Source organism: Ailuropoda melanoleuca, chromosome 4 (assembly GCF_002007445.2).
Source record: "Ailuropoda melanoleuca isolate Jingjing chromosome 4, ASM200744v2, whole genome shotgun sequence".
In the NCBI taxonomy this organism is placed as follows: Eukaryota; Metazoa; Chordata; class Mammalia; order Carnivora; family Ursidae; genus Ailuropoda; species Ailuropoda melanoleuca.
Window position 1 is genome coordinate 47,349,113 of NC_048221.1, and position 16,624 is coordinate 47,365,736.

General features: G+C 37.8%; 1 protein-coding gene across 7 annotated transcripts in view; it reads left to right on the forward strand.

The window, feature by feature from the left end:
- The window catches only part of GRM7 (glutamate metabotropic receptor 7), an 885,418-nt gene that overhangs the window by 263,122 nt on the left and 605,672 nt on the right, over positions 1-16,624 (forward strand). For all 7 annotated transcript variants that reach the window (XM_034658687.1, XM_034658683.1, XM_034658681.1 and 4 more), the window contains exon 2: positions 11,975-12,191. In XM_034658687.1, the coding sequence (XP_034514578.1) occupies positions 11,975-12,191 (217 nt within the window). The remainder of the gene's footprint in view (positions 1-11,974; positions 12,192-16,624) is intronic.

The window sequence follows — 16,624 nt, forward strand, 5'->3', positions numbered from 1 at the left end:
TTCACCATTCTTTTTTCCAGGAAAGGCTTTCTTTTGTTCCTTTGCTGGGGGATATCTGCCTCCTGTCCTCCAATTAGCTTAAACAACACATCTTGGTCATATCTTCTCCAAATTTCCAATTTAAATAGTTGCATTCTCCTCAGTGACCTTTCAGTATATGTAAGCCATATAAAAGCTAAAATAAACAGCACAGCTTTCCCTCCCTTGTAGAAGGGGAAAAAAAGTAAATAAGGAATTTTTGTCAAGTAAGCCTCTTTCAGGGAATCAAAGGATCAGCACAGATTTAACTTCACCTTCTGGAACATCTGCATCTGTAGTCTTATANAACACCTGCATCTGTAGTCTTATACAATGAAAATTAATGTACCTACAGCCCTGTCAGACCCTGAAAGTGGCTCCTGAATCATTAAGCAAAGATTGTATCATGTTCAGGAGCCTTTCTGTTTAGTGCACTTTATTGTGCCCTAACTTTTTGAAAACTGAAATTCACATAGACTGTGGCACATAGTTTACTACAATATTCAATTAGCTGTAATACTCCATTTCCAACACTCCATTTTATTGGACTAGAACATAATTATAAAGGTGGCAGTGGTTCTCAGAGAGAATGTAAGTTTGAATTTCATTTTATTTTCTTCTTCACTTTAAGAAGTTCCCAGCTGTGTCCATGTGAAGGACTGAGCATTTTGGTTACTTTTCTCCGTGCATTCTTTTGAGAGACCGGATAATTGAAGGTGACAGGGAAACGAGCAGAGCTTTGACAATTGGAAAAGATTGGCAAGTGGAAGGGAAAATATGTAAAGCTGAGTTTACAAGACATTAGAAAGATCTCTTTATTTTTATTTTGTGATCATAGTGTTATGACTGCAATTGTCCTTTTCTACAGACAAACCTCAACTGGTTCAACTGAAGCAATTTTGCACCCCCTGTACTGCCCCCCACCCCCAAATACACACACACACACACACACACACGCACACACACAGGGATATTTTGCATTGTATGCATTTTTGACTGTGACAACTACAGGTTGTACTATTGGCATCTAGTGACAGAGGTCAGGGATGCTAGTAACCATCCTACACTGCACAGGACAGTCCCTCCCCCACCACAACGAGAGTTATCTGATCCCAGAAGTCAGTAGCAGCAAGGTCAAGGAGCCCTGTTCCACAGATGCTTGACATTTATATTGCTAGTGGAATACCTCAAAAGTCAGCCTTTGGTGTTTGGTAAACCAAACTCTAGGAGTGAGATTCGCCCCCATGGTCTGAAAGAGATGTAGGATCATATCGAATAAATATGGGAAATGTTAAAGTAATACTCTGGTTACTTTTTGTTTTGTTCTTAATATATGGTTGTTTGCAGGAATACTGGCCAGAGGTAACTCATAGATGTGTAGGATTAGGAAGAACCCTGAAAGGTTATAAAACTCACCCCCCATTTTCTTCTATTTCTCTAGGAAAGCATATGCTGAGGACTTCCGTGGTGCCATGTTAGGGGTAGCAGGGAGTTTCCATTAACTTTGTCACTGAATGCTATGAAGATATGGGTGGAGATATTTCTCTAATCTACAGAAGTCCTCAGAGAGCCTATGTGTACTACGTACACATATATCCCCAGACACACTTTTAAGTAGGATGCTTCTTTAAGTAAATAGCACCAGACAAAACAACATTGTATGCCAAGTATGACATTTAAAAGTTTTGTTTTGTAGATATTTCACCTTTACCCTGTGATGTAGCTTGGGTTCATATGATTAACCCCATTTTATAGATAGAAAAATAACCCTGGAGAGCTTGTCTAGCTTGATGGGAATTACATGTGTTATTGCTATTTTGGCTGCTATTAACCATCTAAAAGTCCCAGCTTTCTCTTGATTTTTTTTTAAGATTTATTTATTTATTTTAGAGAGGGAGCAAGAGAATCTCAAGCAGACTCCCCACTGAGCCTGGGGCCCGATGTGGAGCTCGATTTCATGACCCTGAAATCATGACCTGAGCTAAAATCAGGAGCTGGATGCTTAGCTGACTGGGCCACCCAGGTGTTCCCTCTTGCATTTTTATGTTTCATAAGAAATGTGGGTAGACATGTTCTTCCCCACCCCACCCCCTGGCACTTTATGCACCGATTTATTGGAATCAGTACATCAAGAATGTGACTTAGACAAAACTATGATGGTCTTAGGACCCTTAAGAAAACATCACCCCTTGTCACCCTTGTACACATCCAAGGCAGTGCAGTGAAGGAAGTGAATACAAGTAGGTAGAAAAATAAGGAGAGGCTCCAATCTAGATCCTATTCCTCCCCTACTTTCTACATAAAACAGGGTTTCCCACTCAGAACATGGCTGGGAAGTTAGATGGGTGACTCCCGAAGATCAGAGTGGAGAAGAATTAGGAATTACTAAACCAATAAACATTTTCTAGATTTATATTTTTTAAAAAATGAAAGCCCATCATAGAATCAATCACTGAGTTCTTTGAAAGTGTAGATCAGCTTGGTCCAAAGTTAAAAGTTTGAAGGAAAAAGAGCATGAGGTGCTTTACAAAAATCCTGAATGCTGGAGGAACTTGTGTCAAGATAGAGTTTGAATATTATGATACCTGTACCCCAAAGTTTATAGTAGCGATGTCCACAATAGCCGAACTATGGAAAGAACCCAGATGTCCATCGACAGATGAATGGATAAAGAAGATATTTATATATATAAACGTACACACACACACACATATACCCAATGTAATATTATGCAGCCATCAAAAAAATGAAATCTTTTTGCAATGACGTGGATGGAACTAGAGGGTTTTGCGCTAAGCAAAATAAGTCAATCAGAGAAAGACAATTATCATATGATCTCATTCATATGTGGAATTTAAGAAACAAGGCAGAGGATCTATAGGGGAAGAGAGGAAAAAATAAAACAAGATGAAATCAGAGAGGGAGACAAACCGTAAGAGACTCTTGATCACAGGAAATAAACTGAGGGTTGCTGGAGGGGAGGCAGGGTGGGGAAATAGGGTAACTGGGTGCTGGACATTGAGGAGGGCACATGATGTAATGAGCACTGGGTACTATGTAAGACTGATGAATCACTGAGCTCTCCCTCTGAAACCAATAATATATGTTAATTGATTGAATTTAAATAAAATATTGGAAAAATACAATAAAATTTTAAAAAATGAAGATTATTCTGAAAATTGAATTTAAAATGCAGTGGGTAGATTTGTTCTAAATGACATAGAGAAGTTCCAAGGACATCATCTACTAACCATTCCTAACATTTGCCAATTATTAGAGGTGTAAAATATTAGGTTGCCCTCTTTGCCTTGATATTGCATCTCACTTATTCACGTTGGTCTAGATCAGGTCATGTTGTTCCCCTTGAGTCAACTTTGTGGCTACAGGAATCCTGTGCTCTGTTTGGCCACATGTGCCAACATCTGGATTCTGAAATACAGTCGTCTTTACATCAACTCTAGAAACTTGGAGAGAAGAAGGCAAAAAAATGAAAATTCATGACAGTAATATTTTATCTATTAAAGGTTGTTTCCAAAATTCATGAGGTTATATATGTGAAGTATCACACATCCTAAAGCCTAGTATAGAGATTTAATAAAGGAATAGTAATAAAATCAATAGGAGATGAATTTTTTGAAACACATATTATACAAATTTGATTTGCAATCCACACATAGAACTACTTGGTTCTCAAGATGGTTATTACCACTCGCAGCTGTTGAAGGGGTTTGGTGTTATGTAATTAAAGACATGAAAGATGAAGGAAAAACAGTTGAAATACTTGATGATAATCTCTGTCGTGAGTAATTTAAAGTTGAGTGAAACTCCAGATTTTAGACAAATTGAAAGTTATTAATCATTACTAAGTACTTTGAAGTAAATAAATACTACCAAAAATCAGTATTGAAGTCCAACCATCCTAATATGAGCTGAGATAATATTAAGAGAAAAGTATACATTGAAGGAATGATGTTTCAAAGAATGAACCTGAAAGGGTTATTCATTCATTTTCCCTTTTTTTTCGGATCCATATCAATAAAGCTTAATAAGAACTAAGAGTGAAATTACTGCTAACTGTGAACTTAATAATGCCCCACTGGGAGTTCATTAATATCTCAACAGGTACACTGAAGCATTATCTTAATTGCACATGATACTTTCAAAAATTGCCTTTTACAAGTTTTGTGGAAACTGCCCTCTGGAACAAGCATTAGTACATTTTGTATTTCCTTTTCTTGCTGTGAAGATTTCCCAGGAACATGGAACCATAAACCCCATTCACTTTTACAAAAATAAGAAGTTTCCAGGTAACTGACCTTGTCACAGGCACTGTCCTTCTAATATAAAGAAGAAGTTCAAATGCATTGAACCAATTTCAGGTCTTTCATTTTTTCTGAATAAGTAAAATGGCTCTTTCATTTTAGTTAATGTTTAGGAATTTATTTTGAAGAGTATCAAGTTTATGTTGGAGTAGTGGTAACAATTTGGATTAAAAGTATTTATATTAAAGTAATCTAGTCCAAATCTGGACTTGGGTCTTCAGTTATTTTGGCAGATTTGGACACTAAGTGAGGCTTAAAGTGGTGTTGATTCAAGCCCAAGAGATCCCTTTGCCAAGAAGTGTTTGACTTTGTAGTAATTATGGGATAAAATTAAATTTAGTAGAGTTCAATCTTGTCAACACTTGAAAAATGAAAGTGCATCACACACATTTGATTTTCTATTAGACATGACAGAATTATTTTCTCTAGATTTAATATATTCCTTCTTTTACACCCATTTTGATTTGATAATGGCAATGTTAACGTAAAGTAAAGGCATTTAACTAGAACCAAGGACCCAGGATGCCAAACACTAATTGCTTCTTGCATCTGACATCCAAGCCTGGTTGGGGAAGGGAGAAAAGCTAAGGAGACAGCAGGGCAGAATGACCCTATTTAAAATGATAAATTTAAGTATATTTTGCAGAGTTAGAGTGAACTCTGGGCACTGCCTGGAGGTGCCCAGAGTTATCAAATCTTAGGTCTAAGAGAAAAAACAGAATGAACAGTCTAGATGACTCCCTAGGTTCCCTTTACCTTTGAACCCCCAACCAATATCAGCTTGTCCTACACTCCAATGATAAGGAAGGAAATCCTAGGGAATAGTGTGACAAGGGAGGTGGGGGGAAAGGGCAAAAGAAGGCTTTTGCTTTCATGCCTAAAGCTGCCAGTCACAGGTCCACCAAGGGCTGGGATAACTCCCAAATCCTGTGGGTCCCTCGGGCCACACCAACCAAGTAGTTGACAGATTCTGTTCTCCTAGGATTATGTTATTCATTCATTTGCTGGCTTATTCATTCACAGTGCTATCCAGTGGCAATAAAATGATGAACAAGGTCCTTGCTCTCCATGAGGGTAAGTTTTTTCCAGGAAAGGAGAGATGGATAAACAGATAATTACACAGGTAACTAACATTCTACTGAAAGTTGTGACACTTGTTTCCAAAGGAAAGCACAGTGTTTCAGAACCCATCAGTTGACCTTCCCATGAACTCCTGCTTTCTAGGGAGAACACTGGAGATTAAGAGAGAGGCTTGTAGGCTTCCTTGTGATTGTGAGTGCCAGGAAATGGATGTGAATTAACTCGATTACTCTTTCAGTCCACCAAACGAATCAGTTACCACAGTCTCTGTATTGGTGAGATACAAATATTAAGAACTTGAATGTTTTTAGAAGATGAAGAGGATATAAGTTATTTAAGTGCCATTTTAATTATTCTTGAAAATTCTTGAAATTAGTTTCCCCTTGGTCTTACTTCTCTTAGATTTATAGGAGTTCTTAGGATCGTAAATGTGCGTACATATTTTAAAGGTTAAAGTAAGACCAGAGTGAATTGGGGTTTTGTTTGGTGGTTGTTGTTCTCTTTTCTATTTAAAGAGTAATATATGGGTTTGAGAAATGTCACATCCGATAACTTGAAAAATGATGATTTTATTGCTGTTTATATTCTGTTTGCTTTTCAATGTTTAAAAAGGGTCAAGGAAGTCGGCGTCTACATAGCTTTCAAATGACAATCTTCAGGAGTGAGAACAGCTCAAAAACTTGATTACTTGAAACTAGTTTCCATCGTGTGATTATTGTCACCTGATTCATACCTTGGGAGAAATAATTAGAGAAACTGAGATTTTCTTTAAAAAGAGACTTGGTGGGGAGGGATACTTTTTCAACTCTTTGAAGACACTTAGAGTACTATGAGTTCTAGCTAAAAGCTGTTTTGTTTTGTTTTCTTTGCAAAATAAGATTTTAACTGATAGTCTAAATTCTTCATTTGACTATACATTTTTCAAGATAAGAAATAAAAATAAATGCTAGTTGACTTTAAAAACTCACTGTTGAGAAATGTGAAAAAAAGAGAGCTGTTTTCACCACTATCTCTTTGTTTTCCTGGATATTCTAGCTGATGTAATTAGAAAATAAAACTAAATGAATTTTATAATATGACTTCCTTACCTAAAAATCCCAAGGAAATAAACTGAAACCTATTAAAACTAATAAAAATTTTAACAAGGGAGTAAGTCACAAAGTAAATATACAAAATTAATAGATTCCTATATACCAGCAATAAATAGAAAACAAAATGAAAATGTTATATCATTCATAATGCAATAAAAATAACAGTTATCTAGAAATAAAGTTAATACCAATTATCTAGAAATAAAATTAACAGTGTTCAAGGCCTACATGGAGACAGTCATAAAATTTTACTAAGAGAAAAGAATGATCAAAAGAAAGGATGAAAATAGTTATTTTCCCATAGGGGAAAATAAAATATAAATGTATCAATTCTTCCCAAATTAATTTATAAATATAATGTAATTCTCATCAAATCGTAATGGAACTTTATTATGAACTTGAAATATTATGCTAATATTTCAGCAGAAAATTAAACGTGAATGATTGCCTGTGGTCATTTTTAAAAGAACAACTATGAAGAGAGGATACATTCCAACTAATAGAGCCCTAAATCCTCTACACTTATAAGAACTAAAATAGTAAAATACTGTCCCAACCCTTGAAAGATAGAGAAGTGAAATAGTAGAGAATACACCCAAAGATCCAAGGATATTTAAGAATTTAATATGTGAGAAGATATGGTCTTTCTCATCAATAAAGCATGATTAACTATTTAATACATGGTACTGAGGCAGGGAGTTAACCATTTGAGAGAAGTCACTATAGACAGCTGGTCTACCTTCTATAATAACCCCAAATAATTCCCATATAGGGAAATGTTTAAATGTAAGCCTCAAATATTTCTGTCATATTGGTGGGGGTAGGGGCTTGAACAATATTCTAAGAAAATACCCATGGATATCTACACAGAATTAACTTTGAGGATTCTTCTTCTTTTTGTAGTAGCAAAAACTTACCAAATGTTTAAACATTTAACAGTGAGCATTGGGTTTAGGTTAGGTTTAGCTGAGCATAGTGTACAACCAAAAAGAGAGAGAAAGAGAAATGAAAGGCCGGGGGTGGGGGGAAGAAGAGATTAAGATTCACCTTTTCATAGTTTATAATATATATGTGCCTACCCACATGCACAAACAAAAAATGATAAGAGACAAAACGTTAACAGAGATGAAGGCATTAAAGTTATTTTCTTTTTGTTGCTCTATTTTTCACAAACAATACACATTTCTAAGAAAAAGTACAAATTCATTCTAAACAATTACAACGGGTTATAAATGTCCTCAATCGTATTTGGGACTCATCATTAACAAAAACCACGTTTATGTGATAGGCAAATTTTTATGAAGAGTAGAATATAATAAAATAAAATAAAATGAAAATTTAGTCCTATGATAAAGATTCAAAGTGCTTGGGGCACGTGGGTGGCTCTATCGGTTAAGCATCTGCCTTTGGCTTGGGTCTTGATCCCTGGGTCCTGGGATTGAGCCCAGTGTCCAGGTCTGGGCTCCCTGCTCAGTGGGGAGTGTGCTTGTCCTTCTCCCTCTGCCCCGCCCCCACCCCTCTTTGGGCTCTCTCTCTCAAACAAATCTTTTAAAAAATTGCTCTAGGTTTTTTGTTTGTTTGTTTTTTAAACCAGAGAAAGGAAGTCTCAGAGAGAGATGGAATGTCTACTTTTCTATAGCCAAAGTATTATTACACTAAATTTTCTTCATCAAAAGATCAATTCTGCATTTCTCTGGAGGACTGGCAAGAAGGGAGGGTTTCCGTTGCAGGAAGAGAAAGTATTGCTAAGGTAGCAAAGAGAGTGTAGAGGTCAATCACCAGAGATTAGACTGAAAGTAATTTGGCCAGTTATAGGTACCAGTTATAACATACATTTCAAAATAATGACTTGGTGTCCTAAAACACTATTTTGAAGACAAGTAACTAAATATGCAACTTAATATTTAAGTAAGTAGCACCATATTCCATAGGTTACATAAATTCTTGTAGTCTTTCATCTCTTACTGCCAGGAGGCATGTCCTTATGAAGCTATATTTTTATCCCAGAAATGAAATCTGTTTGTTCTTTCATTCCTTATTCTAACATATGCATAATGCAGAAATAAGTACACTGTGTATAAGATGTGTACACGATCCTAAAGGTGCATGTAAGTCTTAAACTGGGAGATATGTCTTATTTATAATAAAGAGACAGACCCCAGATAGTGACCACTTTGAAATGGTGCATGGTAGTGAGGGAAGAAGTCTGTTCCACCAGGATTGTCATCACTAATTTGGGGCACAGTTTAGTGAGGCACTTGCACTGGGAGTGCTTTGCAATTCTGATATTTTACAGCAGCTACATAAATGCAAACCCGAGTAGAGGGCTGGATGTATCTTCATTAGCACCATCTCACAGGTAGAAAGGGATTTTGGCAGCAAAGGCGTCTGTGCAACAGCATGAAGCTTTTACATTTCCACAAGTTGAAATTGATGGAAATGTATTGACATGCTTGGCTTCTTTCCTTTTTATTTCTTATATGAAAAAGTCTCTTTCTCTCCCCACTCCCCAGCTCTCTCCCACACTCTTCATCCCTCCCTTTAATCCCTTCCTTTTTTTCTGCCCCAAGTCTTTATTCAATTGATATTTCCTTACCTAAAATTTGTAACTTTGGAACGATAAATGAAACGCAGGGAGCTCATCTACTAAGGCATTTGTATAAGCTTCAACAAGGCGTTTACATAAAATGTTTGAGTAACAGTCTAAGAATGATCACTAAAAAACTTCTAGTAGTTCTGTAGTCAGTGCTGTGGACTCCAGTAATCTACTTCTCTTCCTTGTTTTATTCTTCTTATTAAAATGTTTTACCAGCAATTCAGCAAAGTATCATAGTTGAGAGTTCAGAAGTTCGCACTGGGCAGTTTCGGGTGTGAGTACTGCTCTCTATCTTACAATTTTGTGACTTGAGGCAAGGTCGCATTCTCTTTTTAACTCTCAATTTCTGCTTATGTAAAATGAGGTAATAATATTTACTGATGGTTAGATAAATTCAGGCATGGGAAACTTTTAGAACATAACAGGCTGTAAGAAAGAGTTGGATAAATAATGGGCATTATTTCTAAAGCAGTAATGCCAGAAATACTTAAAAAAATATGTTCTTCCCTTAGGATAGTAAGGGGAATGTTTGTGATAATGTGTCACAGAGTACTTGAGAGGTCAGATATGAGGAATGGGTAAACTTAAGTAAGGAAACACACACTGTTCTCTGCTTTGATTATCATCACCCCCATGTGTGAATCAACTAGTCTGTCCCAGCATTACACTGAGCAAAGCATAATCATTTTCTTATCCCTCAAAGCAATCTTTTAGTAATGATACCTCACTAAGATAAAATAACTTCACCAGAGCAAACACTCATGAAGAGAAACATCAGGCTTTGATTCCAGATCTTGTCAACACTAAATCCCATTTTATTTCCACTACACCTCATTACCCCTATCACAAGGAACTTCTCATCAGCAGACTTTCTCACACTCCTTTTTGGGCTTTGAATCAGTGACAGTGCCCCCAATGGTCAAGGAGAAAAAGTGCATCAAGGACGGGCTGCAGTGTGGGTAATCTCTTGTCAGGGCCCTCTGACTTCCGAGTAATGTTGACCTAGAAAGGTTGGTAGAGAAATGAGCTTTACAGAGGTGGTAACCAGCTTTAAACAACAGTAAACAGGTTTACTTTAGGCAAACTGCCCTGGAAGGAGAGGAATAGATCAACACTGAGCAGAATTTTTCAGGGCTCAGAGAATCAACTTGAGTGTAGTTTTAGCATCTTGGGAGCAGATTTGAGTGTTGGGCTTGGCTTGAGCAGAGATCAAAACTGGCCTTTAGATACTTGAGACATCCATATGATAAAGCAATGGTAAGTCCTGGGAAAGCGTGCAAGCAGGATTGTGTGAAGTTGCTCGTTCTTACAGGCAGATTAATGGTACCAATCATAGTCTCTTGCATGCTAGTGTGAGAGGAACAAGGGGCCGGTGCATTGTAATCGTAAGTAGTGTAGAGGTCCTGAAGTTAGGACCTAAGGCAGGGTCCTAACTGATGGTCACTTCAGGGTTTCTTCTTGGGTATTTGGAATCCCAAGCAAACATTTTTTGTAGGGCTTCTTTATGTATACATAATTTGAGCTAAAATCAGTATGTCAGGCCTTCTTAGGTAGCCTAATCTCATGCAGTGTTAGGAAACCAGTACTATATCAGGTAATGGGAGCAATCTGCATGTTAGGCTGCCCTCCTGGAACCAGGGGCCTGCTATTGGGCCTTAGGATGATCCTCATAGGTGAAAGTTCTAGAGCTCCTTGGGACATCTGGTTAATCCCGTGCAGGGTAGAGGACTGGAGCATTGTCTAAAAGGAAAAATGGGGAATCAGACACTCATGTGGGCTCCATGCAGGCAGGACTGCCAGACCTCTATCACCACCCAAAGAGGAGCTTAGGAAATTTTGAGGAAGGCCCTCCAAAGCACAGGGAGTACTGAAGTGAAGGCCTTGTGGCTAGGAACCCCCTGGCCTGGTTCTAAGGGTGTTACTTAGCTACTTCATAATATTCTCGTGAAGAATACATGAAATAATGCATGCGGCCTGCTTAGATATTTCCTCACAGATGATCAGTACTCAAACAATGTTAGACGTCTAATGACATCCACCAATATTCATGAGCTGTGTCAACTAAACCAATCTCTGTACAAACTCCAGTTAGACAGTTGTGTTTTGGTGGTGGTGGTGGTGGTGGTTTCTAATAGTTTTTAAGAAGTAAAGCATGGAGGCGCTTGGGTGGCTCAGCTGGGTAAGCATCTATCTTCGGCTCAGGTCATGATCCCTGGGGGTCCCGGGATCAAGCCCCTTGACTTGCTCCTGGTGAATAGGGAGCCTGCTTTACCCTCTCCCTCTGCCCTTCCCTCCCACTCCTGCTTGTGCTCTCTGTCTCAAATAAATACATAAATAAAACTTAAAAAAAGTAAAGCANCTGGGTGGCTCAGCTGGGTAAGCATCTATCTTCGGCTCAGGTCATGATCCCTGGGGGTCCCGGGATCAAGCCCCTTGACTTGCTCCTGGTGAATAGGGAGCCTGCTTTTCCCTCTCCCTCTGCCCTTCCCTCCCACTCCTGCTTGTGCTCTCTGTCTCAAATAAATACATAAATAAAACTTAAAAAAAGTAAAGCATGATTCTAAGTGTTTGTCAGAATGTTTACTAATTCTTTTCTCCTAACCACCATGACTCATGTGAGTCCCGTGCCATCCTCATTCCCTCTGAGGAGGAAACAAAAGGCCAAGACACAAAGGTACACCCTTTTGTGTTGTCTGAAAGTAGCTGGTTGTGTTGAGATGGTTTACAGTTGCAGGGTGTTGTTGGCTAAAACACACATCCTCTTTGGAGCTCAAGCCCTGTATTTTGAGAGAATTGTCCTAAGTGCAAATGAATCTCTCACACCCTGGTAGTGCGCTCTCTCATGTGGTGCTTTCCTTTCTTTCCAGATCCCCCAGATCAGTTATGCATCAACGGCACCTGAGTTAAGTGATGACCGGCGCTACGACTTCTTCTCTCGTGTGGTCCCACCTGACTCCTTCCAAGCTCAGGCTATGGTGGACATTGTAAAGGCCCTAGGCTGGAATTACGTGTCTACCCTCGCATCTGAAGGGAGTTATGGAGAGAAAGGTGTGGAATCCTTCACACAGATTTCCAAAGAGGCAGGTAGGAAGAGATTGCAATGGTCAAGATGACCCTCTTCACACATCTGTGGTTTGTAGTGTCCTTTCCAATCTTCGTTAAACCAACACTGTAGGTAATCACCATGTCCCTACTCTCACATTCTCCTACTGCCTGTTAAGTAAATTGGTAAAGCCTCCACTTACAACACTTTGCCATTTTGGAAGAGAATGTTTTCAAAAGTGAGAAACTGGAGTCCTTTAAAGTATTAGTAGCAGAAAGGGAGATAAGAGATTATGCACTAAATTTGGTATCTTACTTCTGTGTAATGAATAGCAGTGTGGATTGCAGCCTGCATACAGAAACCGGAGGCGGTGCTGCTAAGTGTGCACGCCCTTCCTCTCTGCCCTTCCCCAAAATGCCCAAATTTCTTTAGAATTATGAGACCCTAGTCATGGGGGCTCTTTGCATAGAAATGACGGTGACAACTCTGAATGACTTACTCAAATCGAAGCTAAATAACTTATCTAGACAGTAGACTGCATTGAGACAAATAGTCTTTGGAACTTAACTTTGACAAAGACAGTTCAATTAAGTAGTACTTGTAGTAGATTCTTTCATATTTCATTAGCTCAAAATGGAAGTGATGAGTTCAAATGTTTGGCCAGCTGGTTTCCATCGGGCAGATTTTGAAAAATGTGATAAAATCTTCACACCTAGGAATTCTGGCAATAAATATTGAGGCTTCCCCCATATGGAAATATTGGATACAGTAAACATGTATTTAAAAAGCACATGCTTGGATATTCCTGTGAAGTTCTTCATGCTAAAGTTAGGTCCTCAGTTTGGGTTGTAAGAATTTCATCTAATTTAAATTGTTATTGACTGGAATAGTTAGCTGACCATTAAGGCAAACACACAAAGATCCTTTTCATGAGGAACGATGTCATAAATTCTGAAGACACGGTTTTGAATACTTGGCTGTCAGACTACAGATAAACCTAGACATGCAATGTGTTAGTGTATAGATGGCATATATGCACGTGACTACTGAAAGAAGGGGGCCAGGGCTTGCATAAATCCTGTGATTTTAACTCTGTCCCTTATCATTAGCTCTAATTTGAATAATTCACTTGAGAGCTGAGTCATTTTTATACTTTTCCATCTGACTGAAATATTCTTACTCCTCATACCTTTGACTAGATAACTCTTGATTATTGACAGGTCTCATCCTAAATGCTATTTCTATAATGTACTCCAGACTTCCTTGGTTCTATTCACTTGGCCTTGTATTTTTAGTGTCTTCTCCCACAGCACTTGTCACATGCTAGTATAATTTGTTGTTGTTGATGTTTTCTGCCTTGTCGCCTGGACTCTAAGAGTAGATCGTGTCTGTCTCAGTCACTACTACCGTCCTAGTCACTGTGTTTCTAGGGGAAACATACTTAGTATAATTCAGCCAGAAATTCTCTGATTAGGAAAGAAAACTTAAATCTGGGCTTGTGTCTTGCATGCTATGATTTATAAGTCATTAATAATTGCCTTTGTGAATCTCCAAAGAAATACCTTATCAGTTTTGATAACTGCATTTTTATTTCTTTCTTTGTTTCTTTGACTCTTGCTTTGACCCAAACACTAGAAGCCAATTTAGAGCAATAGCTAAAATATGAGCATAAAAGCCAATAGAAACGATAAAGAGAAAATATGGGTAAAATAGTAAGATAAAGCTCAGAGATACAGTTCAGATACCATCTTATTCTACGTAATTGCTGCAAGTGGGTCTCAAATTTAATGCTGATTTTTTTACTGGACAAAGCAAAGAGCTGCACCCATTTTGTTACAAAATTTACAGTGTCCATAAGGTCAAAATCATGTTGATTGTTCAGTAAAGGACAGGAACAAGACAGATGTTTGCTTTGGATCTTTTATAAAAGACTATATTTTATAGACAGGTCAGTGGTGAGTTTCATATGGTTGTTTATTCCTGGTGTTACCTGGTGAAAACTCAAGATATAATATCAGAGTCTGCTGTATAATGACACTGCAGAAAGGAAAAGCCCTTGCAGTATGGTATATACTCCCAACTCATAATTTTAGTTAAGCATACATTGAAACGACCCAGCGCAGAAATAAAGATTGTATCGTTGGCAGCCATTTCGGATAAGATTCTTCAGTCGGAGAGTCTTTGAATTTGGGGACAAGAGTAACTAAAAAGCCGGGTGCAGAATTGCAAGAAAACATTGAGGGTTCAGGTAATACCTCACAGATTGGTTCTTTTCCTGCAAGTATTATGTTATTCATTATAAACTTATATACTTATATAAGTATACTTATATACTTATAAAAAATTTCATTGAATCCATAACANGCAGAAAGGAAAAGCCCTTGCAGTATGGTATATACTCCCAACTCATAATTTTAGTTAAGCATACATTGAAACGACCCAGCGCAGAAATAAAGATTGTATCGTTGTCAGCCATTTCGGATAAGATTCTTCAGTCGGAGAGTCTTTGAATTTGGGGACAAGAGTAACTAAAAAGCCGGGTGCAGAATTGCAAGAAAACATTGAGGGTTCAGGTAATACCTCACAGATTGGTTCTTTTCCTGCAAGTATTATGTTATTCATTATAAACTTATATACTTATATAAGTATACTTATATACTTATAAAAAATTTCATTGAATCCATAGCATTTGTGCAATTACTAAAATTACTATAAGTGAAAACACCCCTGGTCCACCCCTAAAGAAGAAAAAAAAAAAGGAGGGAATATTGCAATTAAATGGCATGCAAGACCTTTACTCACCAGTGTGTACATTACTTAGAGAAAACTTGAGGTGGGAAACATGATTGTATTGCTTCTTCAGCTGTTTTCATTTCTGTGGCCTCATAATAATAGCATCTTGCTACCCCAAGCTTGACTTCAGTAGACAGAGATACATATTCATATGCCACAATCTCTAAAATAATCCAACTGCTTCCTCTGATATTCAGTCAAAGAAACAGCCATATATTCTAATTCAGAAACATAAAAAAGAAAAGAAAAATTGCTTTATTGGAATTTCTTGGAAGTATACATGCTTAAGGAATTTTTAAGAGTAATTTTAAATGTCGACATTTTTCTCTTGTCTGAGGACTGTAGAACCTGGTCTTCAAAGGAAGATCCAGGTGCAGGTACACATGTAGGAGGCGTGGTGGGGCACAGAGATAAGCAAGCACTCTGATGTCAGGAGGGTGGAGATTTGAGGAACAGGCACTATTACTTTCATGCTGTAAAACTTTTGATATGTGATATAACTTTTTCGGTCTCAAGTTCCTCGTGTAGAGAACGAGGTTAATACCTGCTCCATCAGGTTAGTAACGTAAGTAAGATCATATGGAGGGAATCACCTAACACCCAGCAATACCAGATTCTTATTAGCACATCACACCGGTTCTGTTCTCCATAGATTAGTGTTGCAGGTTTTTTGTCTCACGGAGTCGAAGAATGAATCTCTCAGACAATAGGGTGAAGTGAAATGAAAGTTTATTAAGGGAAGGTGAGAACAGAAAGGAAAGAAAAGGAGCTCTCTAGAGTGACAGGGGTCCCAAATGGGTTGCCATTGAGGGCTTTTATGGTCAGTCTTTGATATTAAACTGACCAGGGGACTTGGTAAATATCTTGTCTATAACATTTAAGATAAACACAGTGGATTTGTAAATATTATGAAAATATCTCGACTTTATTTAGAACAAACGAGGTGGATTTGTTATGTTTCCTTCTCTCTGGTTAATATCTTGTTTATAACATTTCTCCACATCTGGGATTTCTGTGAGCCTGGTTAGGTAGCCCCCTACCTGTCTCTCCCTACCCAGCCTCGCCTATCCCTTACTCATTAGTAGAGTTATTGTTTGAGTTTTAAAAATTTGAAAATAATATAAATGATGGATGACATTTGCCTTTAGGTATAACTACAAGGTTTTATATATTATATATAATTATATAATATAATATAAATTATATATGTATATAATAGCTGAGTTGTTATTTTTGCTAATATGCTTTCATTATATAAGAAGCATAAGAAGAAAAAGAGGTTAACTATTCACATTGTCCTATGTGTGTAGTGTGTGAGAGAGAGAGAGAGAGAGAATGAAAGAGAATGCGAGTGAGAGAGAGCATAAGCTCTCTGATGTTTCTATGTACTGCTAGCAGGCTTGAAGGAGTTACTTCCATTCTTTCTGAACAATTTGACTTTGAAGATTATGATTCTTCTCTTTTATAAATGTCTTTAAGAGTTTCAGCTGGGGTACCTGGGTGGCTTGGTCAGTTAAGTGTTGAACTTTGGCTCAGGTCATGATCTCAGGGTCATGGGATCAAGCCCCTCGTGGGCTCTGAGTCTCAGCAGGGAGTCTGCTTGAGATTCTCTCTCCCTCTTCCTCTGCCCCTGTCCACCCCACAGTCTCTCTCTCAAATAAATAAATAAAACTTTAAAAAA